Source organism: Manis javanica, chromosome 11, assembly GCF_040802235.1.
Source record: "Manis javanica isolate MJ-LG chromosome 11, MJ_LKY, whole genome shotgun sequence".
Classification (NCBI taxonomy): Eukaryota; Metazoa; Chordata; class Mammalia; order Pholidota; family Manidae; genus Manis; species Manis javanica.
Window position 1 is genome coordinate 29307323 of NC_133166.1, and position 20178 is coordinate 29327500.

Below are 20178 nucleotides of genomic sequence, written 5' to 3' on the forward strand. Positions count from 1 at the left end.
CTTAAAAGCAAAAAAAAAAAATTTTTTCTGACAATTCAATACTTCAGAAAGTCTCTTAAACCCGTTGCTACGGCAAAGCGATTGATATTTTATGATCTTTCAGAAGTACAACATGAAAGCCCCACAGCCCAGCAGAGCAAGAGCTTTGGTGCTTGGCAGCTGGCAGACCCGACTTCAACCAGAGGAGCCCTGGCCTCTTCTGACAAGACACTGTGAGGTGGAGAAAAGGCGTTGGGGGTGGTTAATAAGAGCCCAGAGCCCCTGCTGCAGCCAGACTAAGGGTGCACTGTTGCAGCCCTGAGGAACGCACTCCTTGGGGGCCCTGGGAGCTGATGTTGTTTTGGAAGCCAGACGGCCACCTGCCGAAGTACGTAATTGGGCAGTGGGTTTGCAGGGGCAGGTGAGTGGATCCGGAGCCTTTCTTCCTCCCCCAGCCAGGACCTGCCAGGAAAATCACCATGAAGAGTTAAGCCTCTTCACAGTTTCCTGGAACCAGGGGACGCCAGACTCCACTGGGGAGTGGAGGGTGGATTTATGAACACAAAGGTTGCTTCTGGAGGCTACCTCTGAGCTGGGCAGAAGAATTAAGCAGCTCCTCAGGACCCCAGCCATCTCCTTGCTTCTTGCTGTAATGGGCCGTAGAGCTCAATGGCATGAACTGTGGGTCACCATAAAAGTTCTGATGGAGACTAGGGGAAACACATATGCCTGGGGTGGTTGAGGTGCACTGTGGTCTGGAGGCAGAGGAGACTGGCTAAAATGACCTCCAGAGATTCATTCCCATTCAGGGTTCATCTAAAAACCTTTGGTATCACAGAGCCTTTAGTATCACTTTGGGCTGCCTGCACAGAGCACTGTGGTAGTGGTGGGGCCATCTTGTCTGCATGAGACCAATCTCCCTGTCGAGGCCTCCCGGGTCTTCTGGATTTCTGGCTTGCGCCTGGGGAGCCAACCTACCAAATAATCGAGGCTGATTTCCACATGCTGTCCACAGTAGAGTGCTCCCAGACACCAAGGAAGGACCCTCTGCACTGACTTCTCCAAGCCCCTCATTTTACCAAGGGGGAAAGTAAGTCTAGAGATGGCCATGACTGACCTGTGATAATAGGGAGTTAGTGAAAAAAGGCTTCCTACCCCCTTGTCTTTCTGCTCCTTCTCCTTTTCATTCTATACACAAGGGCACAAGCCTGGTCCTCTGACAGAGCCCGGGGAGGGGAGAAGAGCATCCCGGAGATGGATGTCACACTCCAATCAGACCCTGGCAAATGGATTCTTTTGGCCAGAAGCATGTAGTTCCTCCTTTCCTCTTGTATTATACACATGCTGAGAAATGGTCTCCGTGGGCTTACTGGCCGCAGGGCTCCCCACATGCCACCCCCAGGCCAGACACTTTAGATGCTGCTCCCAGCTGGAGGTCTGAGTGGTGGGGAAGCTAGGGCATCAGCTTGTGGTAGCAGCAAAATGAACATCTTGTGTGATCTTGAGCAAGTCACTTGGAATTTTCACCAAGTGAACATGTCAATACCACCCTGACCTAGTGGGCAGAGGGCACCAGCGCAGTGGAGATGCACTAACAGAAGGTTAGAGGATGACCCTCTAATTACTCTGAGAGGATTCCTGCTGACTCCCAGCAAATCCACCTTCTCAGTCCTTTACAAGTAGAAGGCAGGTGGCAGCATGGATTGCCAGCACCCACATCATCCCCACACTACCACCAAACCAGGCAGCAGGGCCTGAACAGGCAGAGAATGGCCACTCTCCTGACCTACAGGCTGCCCTTGGATCACAGGGCACCCAGTTGGTTTTTACTTTCAAGGGGGCTGTGTTCACAAACTTCTCTGGTGCAAACCTGCACCACACTTACAGGGCACTCCCAGTCAGGCAAGGCTTTGGGGCATGTGAGACCACCTGCTAGCGGCTTCCAGCAACCATGGGCCCCCTCTTTTCTGACCTCTGAGGCACACCTGGGCCCTTGACCAGGCAGGTCCACGCCACCCTCGCCGGCCGCTGCTGCAGGAGTGCTACTGGCCGGTAGCGGGATACTTTCTTCCTCTGGGCCGAACTCCCCGTCTCTGTGCTCAGGAGCCAGAGACAGTGGGCCAAGAGGAGAGGCGTCTCTTTTTCTCACGGAGGCATGCTCGCGGGCGGCTGTGTCCCCAGGCTCCAGCTGGCCTTCCCCTCGCCCGCCGGGCTCCCCGAGGCGAGCGCCGTCTTCCCGCGCGCGCACTCTCCGGAAGCTCTGGAGTCCGATTCTCCGAAGCCACTGATTTGCTAGGCGCTCAGCGCTCGGGTTACGCGGCCGGCACGAGGGTGATGGCTGCGGTGAGGGTGCAGCCGCAAAGACGAAACGCTCTGCGCGAAGCACCACTGCGCCGAGCCTGGAGGGGAGCCGGAGCCTCCACGCGGCCCCGAAGAGCATCACAAGGCCGGCGCACTGCTCGCCCGCGGCCGGGGCCCGGGCTCACTCACGCCCCCGCCCCGAGACCCCCCGGCCTCTCCAGCACCCCTACACCCCCCACCCACCCAGGCCCAGCGCCCCGCCTGCCTGTCAATCCCGCAAAGCCCGGCATGTGTGCGCCCGTGTCCCGGCTGTGTGTCCCCCCACCCACCCACCCCGCGCCGCGCCAGGGGGGTAGGGGGCTCAGGGCGTCGGGACCTCCGCCCGCCACCTACCGTCCTCCTTGTCCAGCACCATCATCTCGGGCGCTCCGTGTCCAGCCGCAGCTCGGCTCGGCTGGGAGAAGGCGCCTACTCCGGGCGCGCTTCCGCGGGCGGCCGGTCCTCGGGCGGTGAGCGGGCTCTAATTACCCGCTTGTCCGGCTCTTAACCTAGATTGCACTCAGCTAGAATTACATTCAGGAGTGAAGCACTTCGCAGATACAAAAGCAGTCTCACCTACTTTTGTGCCTCAGAATTGCAAGGAACTACGAATTGCAATTTAGAGAGAGAGAGGAAGGGAGAGAGAAGGGGTAAAAGAGGATCAGAGCCGTTTCTTTGATTCTCACCTTCTAAATGGCTCAATTTGCCCAGTATAATCTGTCTTAAGTAATTGCATTTGATAGCTCATAACCCTGGCTCTGGCAACGACACAGCTTTCAGCCTCATAAAGTGTTTTCCCCTCGGATTTAATCTGAATCTCAATCTAAAATTATATTCAAAGAGATGGGGGAATCTCGGCGGCTGTCTCCCGCTGCCTTTCTCCCTCAATGTATGAGGTTTGCACTCCTGCTACTGAATAAATGCACACATTTCCCGAGGCCCCCCCTCTCCCTGCCGAGTTAATGGGGAGTGGAGTCGAGCAGCTTCTCGGCTCCGCAGCGCCACCTGGAGGCCGCTCAGCCCGAGCTTGGTACGTGTCTCTGCTCAGGACCCAGGGTCTTCATCCCTTATTTGTCAGCTGAACCACCCCATCTGTCACTCCCATCCCCTCGGCCTTGGTTTCTGCCCCCGTCCCCCGACCCAAACCAGGGCCATCTTTCTCTGACCTTGTACCTTCCCTTCCCACCTGCTCTGCCTAGGGTTTCTAGCTGCCTGCTGGATTGTTTGGCAAAGTTAACCTTCCACTGGGCACGAATTCTCCCACTGTGAGACATACAATACCATCACCCCAGCAGCTCCCCAAGAGCATCCGGGTTCCATAGGGAGTGGGATCATGTCTCAACTTCTCTCTGAGCAAGTACAGCATGGCCTTGAAGGCTTTCCTCGTTCTACAACTATTTACTGAGCGCACATATTAAGGCACTGGGGCAGCAGTGAACAAAACAGAGATTCCTGCTACCACCAAGTTGACATTTTTTTGCCCTGTAACTCAGGAGACAGGAAGGGAAAAGTGTCCATCTCCTTTCCTCCTGAACCGTTCTCCCTAGAGTCCTGGAGCTGGTGCCCAGGCTGCCTACTCCAGGAAGGCCACTCTTAAATACCAAGAGCCTTTTTTTTTCTCCCTGACAGTGCCAAGTTCCAGGATGTGATGGAAATCTTAATGGCTTTTCTCCAGCCCAAGGAAGGCTCCAGACGGAGTGTCAGAGGGTCATCCCTGGAGCCAGTTCTGAGAACCAGACCTAGGCAAGGAGAAGGAAACTGAAGTCCCTGGAGGTGCTAAGGGTGACCAGTAGGGATTTCATCCCATCTCTGCCTATTATAAACATGGACCTTAGCAAGTCACTTTCTTTCTCTGGTCCTCAGTTTCCCTGCTTGTGAAGTGGGAGAACTGCTCTGCTATCCAAGGTTGTTGTGGAGATGAGATGGACATAATGCATATGAATGTGCTTTGTAAACTGTGGCGCTCTGGACATTTGGGGGGTTTATTGGATACAAGTGAGAGCTGGGAGCCAGGTTGTGCCTCTTAAGCCCTGGGAGCCCCAGTGAAGGGTGCCTGACAGGGGAGAGAAATGGGGGAGTGGTGCTGCAGCCCATCTCCCTCTATCCTAAGTGGGGAGGCCAGGGTTTGAGAAAACAGAAGGGAGGCTGCTTCTAATGCAGTACCTCATCTGGAGCTCAGAAAGTTTCACTTTCTCCTTCATCTTGAATACTTAATCATAATAGTGCTTAAGTATATCTGATGTTAAATATTTTTCACTGTCCCTCAGGACTGCAAGCTCCATCTCTCCCCTGCCACTGTGGCCCGAGCCACACCCCAAGGATCTGAGGGAAGCTATGGCACTGATGCCATGGGCACATGGGTGCCAACCCTTCACCCCACCCTAGCCTGGACTGGGGCCAGACAGTGTGGCAAGCAGTGGGCCTGACAGGCTGGCAAGGGGTAGCTTCTTGCTGCAGACACCTCTGTGCTACCTGGAGGCATTCACTCCAGGATGCAGCTTTACACGAGACTGTGGGGGGCCTCTTCTCACTTTCAGTGGGTCTGGCCCACAAACCAGGGCTCAACTAGCTGGAGCCATCTTCCCACTCTCCCATCCATGTGTTATGCTTGGGACTCTTTATCCCAACACTAGCTCTCCCCAGCCCCAAGGTGCCCAGTTAGCATCCACACAGCCGGCATCCCTCTGGGGAGTCAGGGGCCCTGACCTAGGGACTGGAGCAGGCTGGGGAGGAGGGGTGCTGCTGAGTAATGGGCTGCACAGCGGGTAGGTGATGTCTGCAGGGGACTGGCACTATGTGTGAAAGGCTACTTGTGCCCACAGGCAGCTCTCTCTGCACCCCCACTTGTGAGCATCAAGCTCCCACACTGATCTGGAGAAGGCCATCCACAGAAGCCTTCTGGTTTACAGAGCTACCCAGCAAGCCTTGGAGGATAAGGGGTCTTGAGCTTCCAGCCAGAAAGGGGCCTGCTGAGTTGACAGAGCCAGACATGAGCCTCACTCAACTGGCAGCCTACCTCTCAGCTCATGGGAATTGCTGGGCAGGCAGGTAACCCCCATGCCCATGCTTACCCCCACCCAAGCTGCCTCCAGGTTCAGGGTGGAAACCTTCAATCCCCTGGGGCTGGGTGAAGCAGTTTGTGCCCAACACATTCCACAGGTGACAAGCTTGGATACTGCCAAGTGTGTTCCAAATGCCTTTGAAAGGCCTTTGGGGACAGCAGAGAAAGGCCAGCTGATAATCCCCCAGGGTTGTGGTGAGGAGAAAAGGGGTGCTACTGGCTGCTCTACAAAGTTTTGGGCAGGTCCTAGCAGTCCTGTCGCTGGACCTGGCAGGAAAGTCCTGAATAAGGGTTCCTGAATTGTGATTGGGAAAGGAAGGGAGAGACAGTGCCTGAGGGCCTGGTCAGACCAGATCTTCCAGAACTCTTTAGTGGAGGTTGTCAGATGTGCCGCAGCCTGAGGGCCCTGCTCCCAGCACAGGACAGCTGTCTCCAAGACCAAGTCACAAGCTGATATACTCAGAGAGGCACTCAGAGTGACAAGGGTCCTTTCCCTGTGGCCGCCACAGTTACAGAACAGAGTGAACCTACAGATCCTGCAGTACAATCAGGATGACAGGTGGCCAATTTTAGATGACCTGCCCAGCCCCCTACTCACACAAAACCAGCCCATGCACAGGAATTTGCAACTGGCTAGAGTGGAGAAATGCACAGTCAGCAAACTTTTCCTCTTTTGGTTTCTGGAAGCCCTGGACAGGCCTTCTAGGAAGCTGCAGTAATAATGTGTTAGGCCTCCACGAGGCCTAGGCCAAATCTGCATGCCAGAAATCTGTCTCCCACCCCCTTGATGAAGCCCACCCCACCCCTACACAACTGCTCTGAGAAAGTTGTGGATGAAAGTTAACCAGCTGTACAGGTTTTCTCCAGGGGAATGAGGGGTGTCTCAGGAAACAGGACTTTGAGCACTAAAGCCAGAACCGTCAGTCCTTGGCAAACCAGGAGAGTTGACCATAGTGAGATGTGGTAGGATGGAACAAGGAACTAGTGGGGCCAGAGAGAGAGGCCCGGCAGCTAGACCCTTCCCTGCAGACCAGCAGCTGCCTGCCAACCCCAAATCGCCCAGCTTCCTGCCTCAGGGCCTCATTTCCTAGGCACTAAGGAACTGCCCTGGCTCCTGGGGATGGTCCATGGCCAGCAGGGCTGAATTCGCCTGAGAGACTGGCAGCTAGCATGGAATGGGAAAGGGCGTGAGTTGGATCGAAGGTGAACCCAGATTTTGTGAGAACCAATTTTTTGCGGGGTGTGGGCTGCGGGGGTGGGGGCTTTTTAAGAAAGGAATTCAAGATGACTAATACAAAATTACCACTGAAGAACTCTGAAACTTTGATCTCATTAGGTTCAAGGTAATTTCACCCTGTTATTTTGGAGGTATAGCCCACCCACCTACCCTAGCCAGCCCGGCAGCTCTCCACAGACTAGGCCTGGGGAACCGAGCACCAGTGCCCTCCTCAGCCCGGCCGGGCGAAGCCGTGTCAGCCACCCCGCAGACAGGAAGTTCCAGACTGAAGGGACCAGGACCAAGCTGCTTTGATTGCACGCTCACCCGCAAGTTCTCTGCGCATCCCCTTGGGGGAGCCATTCCGCAGTCGGGTGCGGAATGGGGGACGTGCAAACGCCCTGGGAGGCTGGGAGGCTGGGGGGCAGTGGACTCCTTCGGAAAGCCCGCGGCGCGGCTGAGAAAGGCGCTCCCTATGCCTGCGAGGCGGCGCGAGCCAGTGAGAAAGTTCCCGGCCGGCGCGTGCGGGGCTGGCGGGCTCCGCGTGGCCCGTGGGACTTCCTAACCCAGCTGAGGGGCCTCGGGCGCCCAGGCAAGCAACCCCGACACACACACCCGAGCGCACATCCAGTAGCCACGCTTCCCGTAAGCAGCAGAACGGCCCAAGGCGGCCCGGGCGGGCGCGGGAGGCACTGGGGTGGCCTCCGCAGGGCCCGCGCCGCGTTCCCCACCCTGCACCGCACGCCCCACGCGTTCCAGACCTCGCGCGCCGGGCACCTACCGTCCTCCTGGTCCAACACCATGGTCGCAGGGCGGCCCCGGTCTGCCACGGCCGAGGACGCGGAGGGGCGCGCGGCTCGGACTCCGCCGCCGCCGCCTGCGTTGTTCTCGCCGGCCCCGCGCGGGCTCCGCGCCCCGGGAGCGGCGGCCGCAGATGGGGGCGGACGGACGCGCTCCGGGAGCTCAGCCCCGCGGACAAGGCGCGACCCAGAGGCGGGGGCGAGGTGCGTCTGCCGGGCTGAGGTCGCCGGAGCTGCGCGAGGTGCCGCGGGAGCAGCCGCCGCCCGGGCCGGGCCGGAGCCGCAGCCGCCGCGCGCCCGTTCTTTCTCCGCGCCGGCCGCGCTCGCCCCAGCCGAGTGAAGCCTGCGTTTCCCAGGGCCTCTTAGATTCCCCTGTTAATTAAATCAATTCATTATGCGCAGATCTGATTAGCGGCCCTTCCCCCCTTTGAATCAATTATTCAATACACAAACATAATTGCTTGGGCCAGAGGTGCCCGCCATTAGCTTATTTAACTCCAAGGACACTAATTACCCACAGGGCACGGGAACTTTTCTCATTAATTCTGACAAAACACAAAAGCACAGCCAGAGTGTGTGCGTGTGTGCGTGCGTGCGTGCGTGTGTGTGTGTGTGTGTGTGTGTGTGTGTCCCCTTATGCCAGAGTGAGGGCTGTGTGGGGTGGTGAGCCGCTGTATGAGCTTAAGATGAGATGCGGGTGGTGGAATGTGTGCAGTTGAGGGTGGGAGGGCGAGAGTGGGGTGTAGTTTTGAGTCTGTGACCTTGCCGTTGTGAGTGTGGGACTCCCTGCGTGTGATTGTAAGGGACTGTACAGTGCATGGGCCTGGGGCCTGTGGGCTAGGGTTTGAGACCCAGCTCAGGAATGACTGAGATTGTGAGAGTGATTCTGTGTGTGACTTTGTGAATGTGACTCCGTGGGTACTGTGGCAGGCGACCCGGTCCGGTCCCCTTTCTTTTTTCATAATTGCCCCATTGTTGCCCATTGCGATCTCAAACCCACGGGGAAAAGCGTAGACCTCAGAAGAGAAACTGGGAGAATCAGGAGTTGGTGGGTGACGCTGGGTTCAGGCTGAAGCACAGTACCTGCCCTGCCATCACCTGTTTGTGCACTGGCTGGGCTATGGTAATTGCTCCGCACCCCCAGCTATAAATACCAGGTTCCCATCGCCCCCTTCCTTGGCCCATCCCAGTACTGTCCCCTCCTCCAGTTTTATTCCAAAGCCCTTCCTACCCTGCCCTGCCCCCATTTCCACAAGTGCCTGACACCCAGACACACCCCCACCCCCCTCAGCCTAGGCTGCAAGGCTGAACCAAGGGTGTTCCTGTGGCTGATCAACTTCTCCACACTTTACCTCCCAGGAAATCCCCATTGAGAGAGAGCAAGTGAGAGAGCCCACAGAGGCAGGGACACAGAGGGTAATTGATTCCCCCAAATTAGGTTTCTGCTTTCTAAAGACCAGTATTGTTCCTGTTCTCAATGTGCACAGAGGTATTGAAGATTTCCTTTTTGTTTCCTCGGGCAATGAATGAGCTTAATCCATTTGGCTTTATAAATCAGGAAACTAATATTCGCTCCTTCCATAGCAGCTTTTTAAAAATTTTAATTGGTGGGGGAGGTGGAGTTTGTCACCCTTATGCTGTCCCCAGCCCTCACTTATCAAAACATTCTGTTTGCAGGGTAGAGAGAAAGCTGGGGGGAAGGGAGGCTCATCCTGTTTTCTCCTGTCCTCCTCCATCCTTGCACATGGACCCACACAGTATCTGGAAAAGTTTGTGAAATAATTGAATAAATTATATTCAATTTAGTGGAGAAAAGCAGGGTGTTCAGAGGTGCTCTTCAGAATTATGTCCTAAATCTGCTACTCTAAATCTCACTAGCACTGAAGGTAACTAACCCATGCCCAAGGTTGGTAAATCTTCCTTCTTGCCATCCTGCACAAGCCGCTAAAGTCATCTTCCTGGTGCCAAGATCTGACCCCGCTACTCTCCCGTTCAAAAATCTTCAATGGCTCCCCATTGTGCACAAGACAAAGCCTTGACTACTTATTCTATCATTTCAGGTCCTTCACGAGATCTGGAGAAATCTTTATAATTATCCACCATTACCCCTTATTTCAATTCAGTATTTCCAACAGCAATCTTAACACTCCTGACCTTCTGGACTGCTTCACTGTGATTGAATTTACCCTGCAGGTTCCTGCTTCAATGACTTCTCATGACATCCCTCGCCCACTTCTCAAAGTCCTCTAAGGAAATAGCTCCCCTGTGTTCTTCTAAGTGGGTGGCTCTGTGTGAAGTCTACCTTGCTGAGGGGTGTGTGGCTTATCCTGGTGAGGCCTGGGAGATAAGATCAGCCCCGGGAAGCAGGGTTTCAGCTCTCCCCAGGGATGGGAGAACAGATACAGTATGGAGAGTCAACACAGGAGAAAATAGGAACTGCAGAGGCAGGGAAGGGAACTCTGCTTTCCTGGAAATTAGATAACAAGAAAGATGGCCAGAGAGACCCTTGGGCACCATCGTTTTTTCCCCAGGATCTCAGATGGCATGGGACCAGAACCCAAGCACACACTTCCTCTGGAGGCCCAGCATTTGGGTCTCTGTGTGATTTAGTTCTCTGTGCAGCTGGGCATGGCCCCTGCCTAGATTAGTGTCAGCTGTTCTCTGTACTAGGGTATCAGGCCCACGGGATAAGGGATACTGAAATTCTGCCCTTTCTCTGCTCTCCAAGCCATTGTGCCTGGCATGGGCTGCACCCACCCAGAGAGGGCACCTTTTGCTAATTTGCACAAAGGCACCATGTAGCCTAGCATGGCCCTGCATTTGAGTATCTCTCCTTGGGGGGAGTTCACAAGCAGCGAGGCCAGCCTGAGGGATGAACACCCAGCCCCCCCTGCCCCCACCCTCACTCACCCCAGAGGTCTGTGTGAGCTCTAGAAGACCTGCCTCCTGGTTTTCGAAGAGGAAAGAGTTCAGACAGCTTAACCATCATGGAGTGGTCAAGGATGTGGAAACAAATGCCCACCTCCATCTCTAAATTTATATGGGCCCCATGCCCTGGTGAAACACTCCTAACTCAGTCTACAGCTGAGATCTAGACATGGACATACCTACGGTAAGGACCGAGGTTCCCGACAAGGGCTGTTCTGAAGGAGAGACAGTAAGGTTCCTGAGAGGCACTACTTATGAGGGGACCAAACTGAACAGCGAGATCTGGAGTTTAGAGGGGGCAACAGTTATAGGTATGGAGCAAAGCAGGGCCTGACCCACTCCCAATCAGCACCCCAAGAAGAAGGTAGTGTTGCAAATGGGGAACCAGGTCACTTGGGACCCCACAGCTTTGGTCTGAGATCCTGCTCTGAAAGGTATCTCCCTGCTGGGCCGAGAGGGACAAGAGCAGCTAGTTTCAGTGGCTTGGCTGCACTGGCCACTGGCTGCACTGCATTCATGGAGTGGATGACAAGCTGGCAAGAGTGTGGGGCAGCAGCTCTATTACATGGGAGGCATCTGTTCCCCTAGCCCATCAACCCCACCTCCCAACCCTGGTATTGTTAGAGAAAAAAATGACTGTATCCAGAATATGAAATCTAGTGGTGTCCAGAGGGCCCTTGGGTTACACGTGCAAACCTTCCTAGAAGGCCTCACAACTTTTTGGAAAGGACGATCCTAAAGAGGAGAATCAGATGATCTATTAATTACTGTAAAAATATGAAATCTGGCACTTGGCATTTGTGTGGCTTTTAGGATCTAGACTGTCTTAGCTACATGATAGACATGAAGGGAAAGGTTGCATGAGTAAATTTGGGCTGGAACGATAGTAGGGGAGCAGCCCCCTCCCCTGCCAGCTTTGCCTGGTGGCAGTGGAACTCAGGAGGAGCCCCAGAGGGCATCTGTGTTGTCAGGCTGACCACAGGCTCTGCTCCCACTGACCGTCCCGCCTGGAGGGCTTCCTGATGCAGTGCTTGCTCTTCCCCACTCCTGATATTCTGCTTCAATTCCCTTAACATCTCCCCAGTGCTCTGGTCCCCCTCTTCTATCCCAGGCTCAGCAGATGGTGTCACCTCTTACCTTGATGAGATGAGAGGAAGTGTCAGACAGGAAGGGAAGTGTCAGGGGAAGTTCCCCTGCCTCCAGGTCTATGCTCCTCCCATCACATGTGCCTTCCCTCCTGGAGAACTTGGCCTCCTCCTTCCTGAGCTCTGTGCCTCAGCATGTGCTCTGGCCTACTTGTTACCACCCATCCAGGTGTCCATGGGCTCTTCCCCTCTCCTCAGTCTCCCCATTCTGCTGGACCTTTTACCACAACAGTCAAACAAACTCCTGTGTCTCACTCACATCACATGAATTCCCTGGGCCACATGCCATCCTTGAGATTCTTGGCTAACTATTCCCTTTTCTTGTCTTGCTTCCTTACCTTTCACTCTCTTTGCACCCACTTCTATCTGGCTTCAGCTGCTATAAGGTTTGCTGAGCTCACCGGTGACTTTTATGTCATTAAAGAACCATTTTCAGGCCTTGCCTTACCTGACATCTCAGTGCTAAATGCATTTAATTTCTTCCTTTCTGAACATGTTTCTTCCTTAGACTAACATGTTCTTTGGGTTTTCCTCTTACCCCCATGGATATTCTATTTAGTTCTTGTTGATTGCCAGCTTTTCCTCCTTCGTCCGATCTCTAGCTGTCGGCATTCCTGAGGATGAGGTCCTAGCCTTCCTGGAATACCTTCCCTGGGGTGCCACCCTCAGCAGTGTATGTGACCTTCACTAAGGATCTCACTGTTGAGCTTTACTGTAGGACTTACAAATGCCTGCTTAACATCTCCATTTGAATGTCTCAAAGGGATCTTAAATTTTAAAATCCAAGTTGAACTCTTGATATTTCTTCCCAATCTTGTTTTAGTAAACCATCCACTTAGTTCTTAATACCAGAAATCTGGAAGTAAAACAAAATTTAAACCAAGCTAGCAAAAGTTTAAAAAAAAGAAAAAGAAAAAGAAATAAAAGAAGAAATAAATACATAAAATAAGATGAAATGAGAAGTAAAGCTAAGTATATCAGTATATTACACTAAATATGAAGAGACTGGGTTTCCCTATCAAAAAATAGATTGAGTAAGTTAAAAAATAAAACATAGCCAAATGCTATTTGCAAGAAAATTTTCCAAAACAAGATGACAAAGACGACTGAAAATAAAGCAATGGGCAAAAATATACCCAGAAGCAGAGAGAGAGTAGAAATACCAATATTAATGTCAAACAAAGCTAACTTCAAGGCCAAAAGCATAAAATGCTTGGAAATTAAGAAACACTGTCTAAAATTACTACTGGATCAAAAATAAGATCAAAACTGGAATTACCAATAATCTAGTAGCAAAAAGGAAAAGAGAGTACCATTAAGAATCTGTGGGACAGCCATACTCAGAGGGAAAAACATAGCCCTAGATGCTTTTAATATAAAAAAAGAAGCAAGAGAACTTGATATTTAATTAATCTAAAAAATTAGAAAGAGAATAAATTAAACCACAAGAAACTAGAAAATCAGTAAAGGTAAAATCAGAAATGATTTAAATAGAAAATAAACAAATAATAGAAAATGTAATTAAAAGAAAATTTATACCCCATTACATCTGGTTTTTTGAAAAGAGCAACAAAATGGCAATAACCCTTCTAGGCAAACCTGGTTAAGAAAAAGAAGGCAAAAATATAAAATATTAGGTATAAGGAAAGAAATACATCAAAGGTACAGGAAAGGGTAAAGCATTATGGCAATAATATTTGTAAGCTTAAGAAAATATATGTAAAAACCTAGAGTAAACAAATGATTTCCAAGTAAAGTAGAAAATTTTCAAAATTGAGCATAGAAATGAAATTCTGAATAGGTCAATAAACAGGAGATTTAAAAAGGACTTAAAACTTTATTATTAAAATATCACAAGATACCATATAATCTGGCAACTCCACTTCTGGGCATATACCCAAGAGAACTGAAAACAATGTTTTGAAGAGATATGTATAAACCCATGTTAATAGCAACATTATTCACAATAGCCAAAAGCTGGAGGCAACTCAGGTATCTTCTAATGGTTGAGTGGATAAACAAACTGTATATACACACAATGGAATATTATTCAGCCTTAAAAAGGAAGGAAATTATGACATGTGCTAAAACAGAGGACAATACGCTAAGTGAAATAAACCAGTCATAAAAAAAATACTGTGTGATCCCACCTATATGAGGTACCTAGAATAGTCAAATTCATAGAGACAGAAAGTAGAATGGTGGTTGTTAGCGGCAGGGAGAGGGAGAAATGGGGAATTTTTGCTTGATGGGTATGTCAGTTCTGCAAGAAGAAAAGAATTCTGGAGACTGGTTGCATAGCAATGTGGCCATACTTAACACTACTGAACTGTACACTTAGCAATGGGTGCAATAGTGAATTTTATTTATATGTATTTTACATAATTAAAAAATAAAATAAAATAAATCACAAGGCACAGATAATATTGAAAATGAGTTTTACATAATCTTTAAAAACAGATGAATTTTAATGTTATTTAAGCTATTCCAGACAAGAGAAGTTGGAAATCTTCCCAGTGTGTTTTATGAGCTAGCGTTTTCTTAATTCCCAAACCTCATTAAGATTGAATTTAAAAAGAAAGAAAAAAGTCTCAGACCAGTTTGAATGAGCGCAAAATCTGAAATAAGATATTAGAGAACTGGATATGGGAAAAATATCAAAAGAATAATGCACCATATAAAGGACCACTTATCTTAACACTACAAACATAATTCAACCTCAATAAATCTATCAATATTGGTCACTACATCAACAAAGGGAACAAAATATGATTATAGTAATAGATGTCAAAAATCACTTGATTAAATTCAGCAAATATTGCTAATAAAATATTAAACAAAACAGAAACAGAAAAAAAATACTTTAATTTGATAAAGATTCTTTACCAAAACCTAAGAGAAAATATATAAACAATGACATTCAGAAGTTAATTCCAGAAACTAGGAATAAGATAGGATGCTCATTATCATCACTATTAGTAAACATTTTTTGGATATTTTAACTAATTCAATAAGACAAGAAAACAAACTCATCAGAGAAGCTACTAGGTTAAATATTTGGGAAAGTAGCTAAACATACTGTATACAGACAGAAATCTATAGTTTTTTCTAAATGCAGTGATATATTAGAAATGAAGAAATAGATGATTTGCAGTAGTGACAAAACTATAAAATACTCAGGAATACCTTTAAAACAACCAGCACAAAGGTAAAGTCTGAAAAAGGTCATGAAGTCATATTGAAGCACATATAACAAGATCTAAACATACAGAAAGGCAGCTGTGTTTCAAAGAAAAGACTTATTCTCATGAAAAGCAAGTCCTTTCACAAGTAATATATATATTTAATGCAATTTCTATTAGAATCCCAACTAAAACAGTTTTTTAGAACTATAAAAAAATTTAATTTGAAATACATTTGAAAAATAAATATCTGAAGCTAGTTAAGAAAACATGAAAAGAAAGACTAGTTCAAGAGAACTTAATTTATTAGATAATAAAACATACAAAGCAAAAGACATCTGCACCCCTATGTTTATTGCAGCACTATTTACAACAGCCAAGATATGGAAGCAACTTAGGTGTCCATCAGTAGATGAATGGATAAAGAAGATGTGGTACATATACACAATGGAATGCTATTCAGCCATAAGAAAGAAACAAATCCTACCATTTGCAACAACATGGATGGAGCTGGAGGGTATTATGCTCAGTGAAATAAGCCAGGTGGAAAAAGACAAGTACCAAATGATTTCCCTTATTTGTGGAGTATAACAACAAAGCAAAACTGAAGGAACAAAGCAGCAGCAGACTCGGACTCCAAGAAGGGACTAGCAGTTACCAAACGGGAGGGGTGTGGGAGGGCAGGTGGGGAAGGAGGGAGAAGGGGATTGAGGGGTATTATGTTTAGTACACTTGTTGTGGGAGGTCATGGGGAAGACAGTGTAGCACAGAAAAGGCAAATAGTGAATCTGGAATCTTACTACACTGATGGACAGTGACTGTAATGGGGTTTAGGTGGGGACTTGATAATATGGGTGAATGTAGTAACCACATTGTTTTTCAAGTGAAACATTCATAAGAGCGTATATCAATAATACCTTAATAAAAAAAAATATGAAGCCACCATGATCTGAACAGTATGGCATAAGCCAGAGAGAGAGAAATAGATCAGAGGAACAAAGGACCAATGAATAGATACAAATGTGGAAAGGAATTTAATGTATCATGAAAGCTTCATTTCAAATCATGAGAGAAAAAAGTTTAATAAATGGTACCACCATCTGAAGAGATAGTTCTCCAAGGAAGATGAACAAATAAGTCAATGAACACCTGAGAAGATGCTCAGCATCTCTAGAAATGCATGTGAAACCACAATCAGATACCAAATCATACCCATTAGGAAGCTAGAATCAAAAAGGCAGATAATAACAAATGTTGGTGAAGATGTGGAGAAACTGGAACTCATACACTGCTGTATGAAATGGTGCAGATATACGATCTTATATTGGTTTCAAGTGTACAACACAGTGGCTCAACAGTTACCCATATTATTAAGGAATATTATTTAACTGTAAAAAAAAGAAATCCTGTCTTCTTCAGCAACATGGATGGATCTAGAGGGCATTATGCTCAATGAAATAAGCCAAGCAGAGAAAGACCAGTACCATATGATTTCACTTATTTGTGGGATATAAATACAAAGCAAAACAGGGTTTCTTTCTGAGGGGATGAAAATGTCCTAACATTGACTGGTGATTCACCTATCTGTGAGTATATTAAACTGCATCAAATTGGGCACTTTAAATGGGTAAATTACATCACATGTGACTTATAGTTCAGTAAAGCTGTTTTAAAATTTGTGCTGCAATACTTGTTTATCCATCTGGAAGATATAAATGGGATCCCTACCCAGCAAATAAAAAGATTGTGTTCCAAAAGCGTTAGAGATTTTAATATGAAAGTGAAATAATGGAAATATTAGAAATTTTAAGAGAAAAATTGAATAGATTTGGATAATAAAAATATGAGTAAATTTGATGAACACCTGCAAGAGAAAAAAAAGAAAGATAGATATACTAGATATGATTTTTAGAACTTTGATGGTGAAAGATACCATAAACAAAGAAAAAATACAAATGATTTTCTAGGAAAATACTTGCAAAATACATATCAGTAAAAAGGGAAAATATGCCAAATATAAAAAGAGTTTTTATAAATTGTAAAGAAAATGACAAATGCTTAGGAGGACAGTGGAAAAGAAAAATATGAACAATCTATTCCAGAAGGAGGAAATCTAAATGGCCAATAAGATGCTTATCCCTCATTGCTAGTTGGGAAAATGCAAATTAAAGCAAAATAAGTTTTCATGACTTTAATTCATCAGGTTGGCAATTTTTTTTTAAGAGTCAAATGTTCAGGTCTGCTAAAAATTTGAGAAAAGGGGTACTCTCTTTTGCTGCTCAGCATGTAATCTGGCCCAATCTATTACAATTTGGAGCAAGTAAGCTGGCACTAGCTATTAGAATTAAAAATGCACCTGCCTTTTGACCCAGAAATCCTCCATCTGGGAATGTATCCTAGGGGAAATGGGGAAAAAATCGCCAGTATGTAAGTACAACCCTATAATTTCAGCATTGTTTGTGGTGGCAGAAAACTGGAAACTATTTGAATATCAATGTCAATCAGTGATCAAATAAATTGTCATACACCAAGCTGTAGAATATCATGCAGCTGTTAAAACATGAATTAGAGCTACAGCTATTGACTTGCAAAGGATGTCTGTGATGTACTGTTGAACAAGAGAAGTAGGTTGCAGAATAAAGTAGTATTATCCCATTTAAAAGAAAACTTCTCTCTGTTTAGATGCATGAAGAAAAGATGTGCAAGGCTGCCTGTTCGGGTCGTCAGTATGGTGACCTCAGCAGGTGAGAATGGAAGGTGGGGAATTAAGGTAAAAGAATTACTTTTCATTATACACTTTTAGAATATTCTCATTACCTTTAATGAATAAGTAATTTATAATTTTTTAAAATGTAGAATAAATCAGAGAGACATTTTTGACACTCCCTCCAATCACACAGTGACTGCCCTGCCCTAGTCCAAGCGACACTTTCTTTTGCCCACTGCTGCAAGAACCTCTCCTTGGCCTCCCTGTATCCACACTGAGATCCCATTATCCAGCCAGGATAATATTTTTAAAAAGCGTATCAGATTTTGTCAGCCAAACCTCAGACCTGCAGTGGCTTTCCCTCTGCAGAAACCCCCTTTCCTTCCTGTACCTTGGCTCTGCCCCAGCAGGCTCTCAGGAGGTGTCTCCCATCACCCACATCCGCTACTTGCACCTGTACTGCCATGTATGGCCCTTACCATTGTCTGAACCACCACCTGCTCTGGGCCTGCAGATGCACCCTTCCTTCTGCATGGAATGTTCTTCCTCTCCTCTTCTTTCAGACCTCTTGTTCACCCCTTGGGCCTGAGGTTTAATGTCACTTCCTTCATCAGGGTGGCGTACCCTGCCACCCCGAAGACTAGATTACACCTCCCTGTTACAGCCTGGTGCAGCCCTCTGCGCTTTTCCTCCTAGCTGTTATCACAATGCTCAAGTTAATTACATAGTTATTTGTATAATTATTTGTGTGGCAGGGATAAAAGAACAACTATTAAGCTCTAAGTGTTTGCATCTTCTCCTCCAGCCCCATGCTTTGGGAGCGAACTTGGTCAGGCATAAGGCCTCAGCGCTCAACCCAACTCTAAGATTCTGAACTCTCCCTTGCCCTCCTCACTCCCACCACCCTACGCCCAGTTGGGAGAATTTGCCTGGTTCAAATATTCCTCTCCACTCTCTTATTTATCTAGCCAACTAGCTTGTTCTGAGAGTTGGTTATGACAAAGCCCTGTGAGGTGCTGGTAAGCTCACAGGCTTCCACAGCCGGAGTGAGGCATAGCTAGAGTATGGGACTCTCCCGATCTCTAAATGACTTTACTTCTGCACCTCCCATCCCTCAGAGACCCTTACCAAGGGGTCTCCTGGAGCCCAATTCTCCTCTCTGAGGCTACGAACACCCCAGCTGAACCTGCAGCTTCAGAATCTCAATCTGAGTGTCCATTGTGCATGAGTAGGGATCATCTCTGTGTTCTCCCACCCTACTGATCACCTGTCCACTGAAGGTTGGAGACCTGGGTCTCAGAGGTCAGGTGTTCCCACGTGTTCCTGAGGCTGGGGCTCCTGAGCTTGGTGGACCCTGGCCCACTGACCCGTGGGGCTATGCACCTTGACTCATTTCCAGCAAACCGACTGTTACCAACAAGCTCTCCAGAGTGAAGACACCCACGTACAGGTGGTCCCCTTGGAGCTACAACCGCATGTCCCAGCAGCACACACATCTCCGAAGCAGTCCTCCTGGATGCTACAGGCAGAGGCCGAGGTATGTGGCACTGGTGGGGGAGCACTTCTCCCATCTCTCAGTGTTCTCCTGTCCCACCCCTGCCTCAAGATGGAGTTCTTCCACCCAGGACCTGATCTGTCTGAGAGGCCCAGCCAGTCCCAAATGACACAAGTTTGGAGAAAAAAATGTTCCTCTGGAGGCACATATTCCTCCATGGCTGCTGCTACCCAGGACCTGCCTGGGCTTCTCCAAGCCAAACTTTGAGCCCCAGCAACAGGCCACCCTTTGGGTGAGTCATAGGAATAGCTGAGTCCTGTCAGAGCTGATGTCACTGTCAGCCACCACACGCGGCCTGTACTAGATATGCCCAAACCTGGCAGATTGAGCCACAGCCTGGGGCAGCCTGCAGTGCAGCCCCGGGCCTCTCAGATAGCTGAGGCCTGAATCTTGATTCTGGTTCTGATTTCTCTTCTGTGGATCTCAGGCAACTTCCCCTTCCTGAGAATGGCAGATGGCTGGTAGTATCCTCAGCCTCTGTTCTCCTCTCCTGCCAGAGCACATGGATCCCCAAGTGGAGACTCCCTTGCAAGTAGGTATAGATGAGTTATTATTCTCATTTGTAAGCAGGAGAGATAATAAGCTACTTTTGCCTCTCTTACTTACAAGGAAGTTGCTTTTCCAGGGCTTCCTGTTTTCCCCATTCCCACAAGCTAGAATATGGATGTTCTAGCACCCAGATTTGACTATGCTGATGAAAACAGCACCCTGAGGTATGCAGGGAAATAAGATGGAAGGTAGCTGGGTCCCTGAGTGACCTTGTGGAGCAGCCCTGCCAACCTGGACTTTTTATCTTCTGAGAGATAGTTTTGGGTCTCTTATAGCATTTTCCCTGATGAATATACTGAGCCTGATTCCCCAACAATAAAGTAACCTCTATGGTTTCTTCAAGTTCCAAGTTCCCAATTCTAGGCTTGCTTCGCCAAGCCCATGGCTTCTGCAAAGCTGCCCAAGATGGAAACTTCTGTCCCTTGGCGGAGCCAAATTGAGCCTTGCTGTGCTGCTTCTTCCTTACTTCAAGAAGCTTCCTGGTGCTCACACAAGGGCCTGGCCATGGGAGAGATGGGGTAAGTATACTCAGAAGCATCCAGGCTCTTTCTCTTTGGCTGAGGACACACTGGAGCAGGTCCCAAGGGCAGGGGGATTAGGAGAGGCTGCTGCCTCTGTCTGAGGCTGCCTCACATTTCAGGCCCTCCCGGGAGTAAACTCAGTCAGATGTTAATCCTGACCCTACCCTTGGCCATTTTAGCCCAACCAACTGCTCT

The 20178-nt window shown here is 48.3% G+C and overlaps 2 protein-coding genes across 8 annotated transcripts in view; one reads left to right on the plus strand and one right to left on the minus strand.

Annotated features, from left to right (window-relative positions):
• LMO1 (LIM domain only 1) overlaps positions 1 to 20178 on the minus strand; it is a 124208-nt gene that overhangs the window by 32635 nt on the left and 71395 nt on the right. Inside the window, exons 1-2 of one of the 4 annotated variants that reach the window (XM_017646348.3) lie at positions 7378 to 7923; positions 2674 to 2924 (exon numbers count right to left, since the gene is read on the minus strand). The exons of 1 other annotated variant lie outside the window; for it this stretch is intronic. In XM_017646348.3, the coding sequence (XP_017501837.1) occupies positions 2674 to 2698 (25 nt within the window). In that variant the 5' untranslated portion in view covers positions 2699 to 2924; positions 7378 to 7923. Of the gene's footprint in view, positions 1 to 1964; positions 2404 to 2673; positions 2925 to 7377; positions 7924 to 20178 lie in introns of those variants that run through there. 2 more of the 4 variants (XM_017646350.3, XM_017646380.3) reach the window with 2 other exon arrangements.
• The window catches only part of LOC108387948 (uncharacterized), a 16429-nt gene continuing 3003 nt past the window's right edge, over positions 6753 to 20178 (plus strand). Inside the window, exons 1-5 of one of the 4 annotated variants that reach the window (XM_017646333.3) lie at positions 6756 to 7241; positions 17334 to 17395; positions 18758 to 18895; positions 19341 to 19445; positions 19826 to 19980. In XM_017646333.3, the coding sequence (XP_017501822.2) occupies positions 6978 to 7241; positions 17334 to 17395; positions 18758 to 18895; positions 19341 to 19445; positions 19826 to 19980 (724 nt within the window). In that variant the 5' untranslated portion in view covers positions 6756 to 6977. Of the gene's footprint in view, positions 7242 to 17333; positions 17422 to 18757; positions 18896 to 19340; positions 19446 to 19805; positions 19981 to 20178 lie in introns of all 4 variants that reach the window. The other 3 variants (XR_012122604.1, XR_005063429.2, XR_012122605.1) reach the window with 3 other exon arrangements.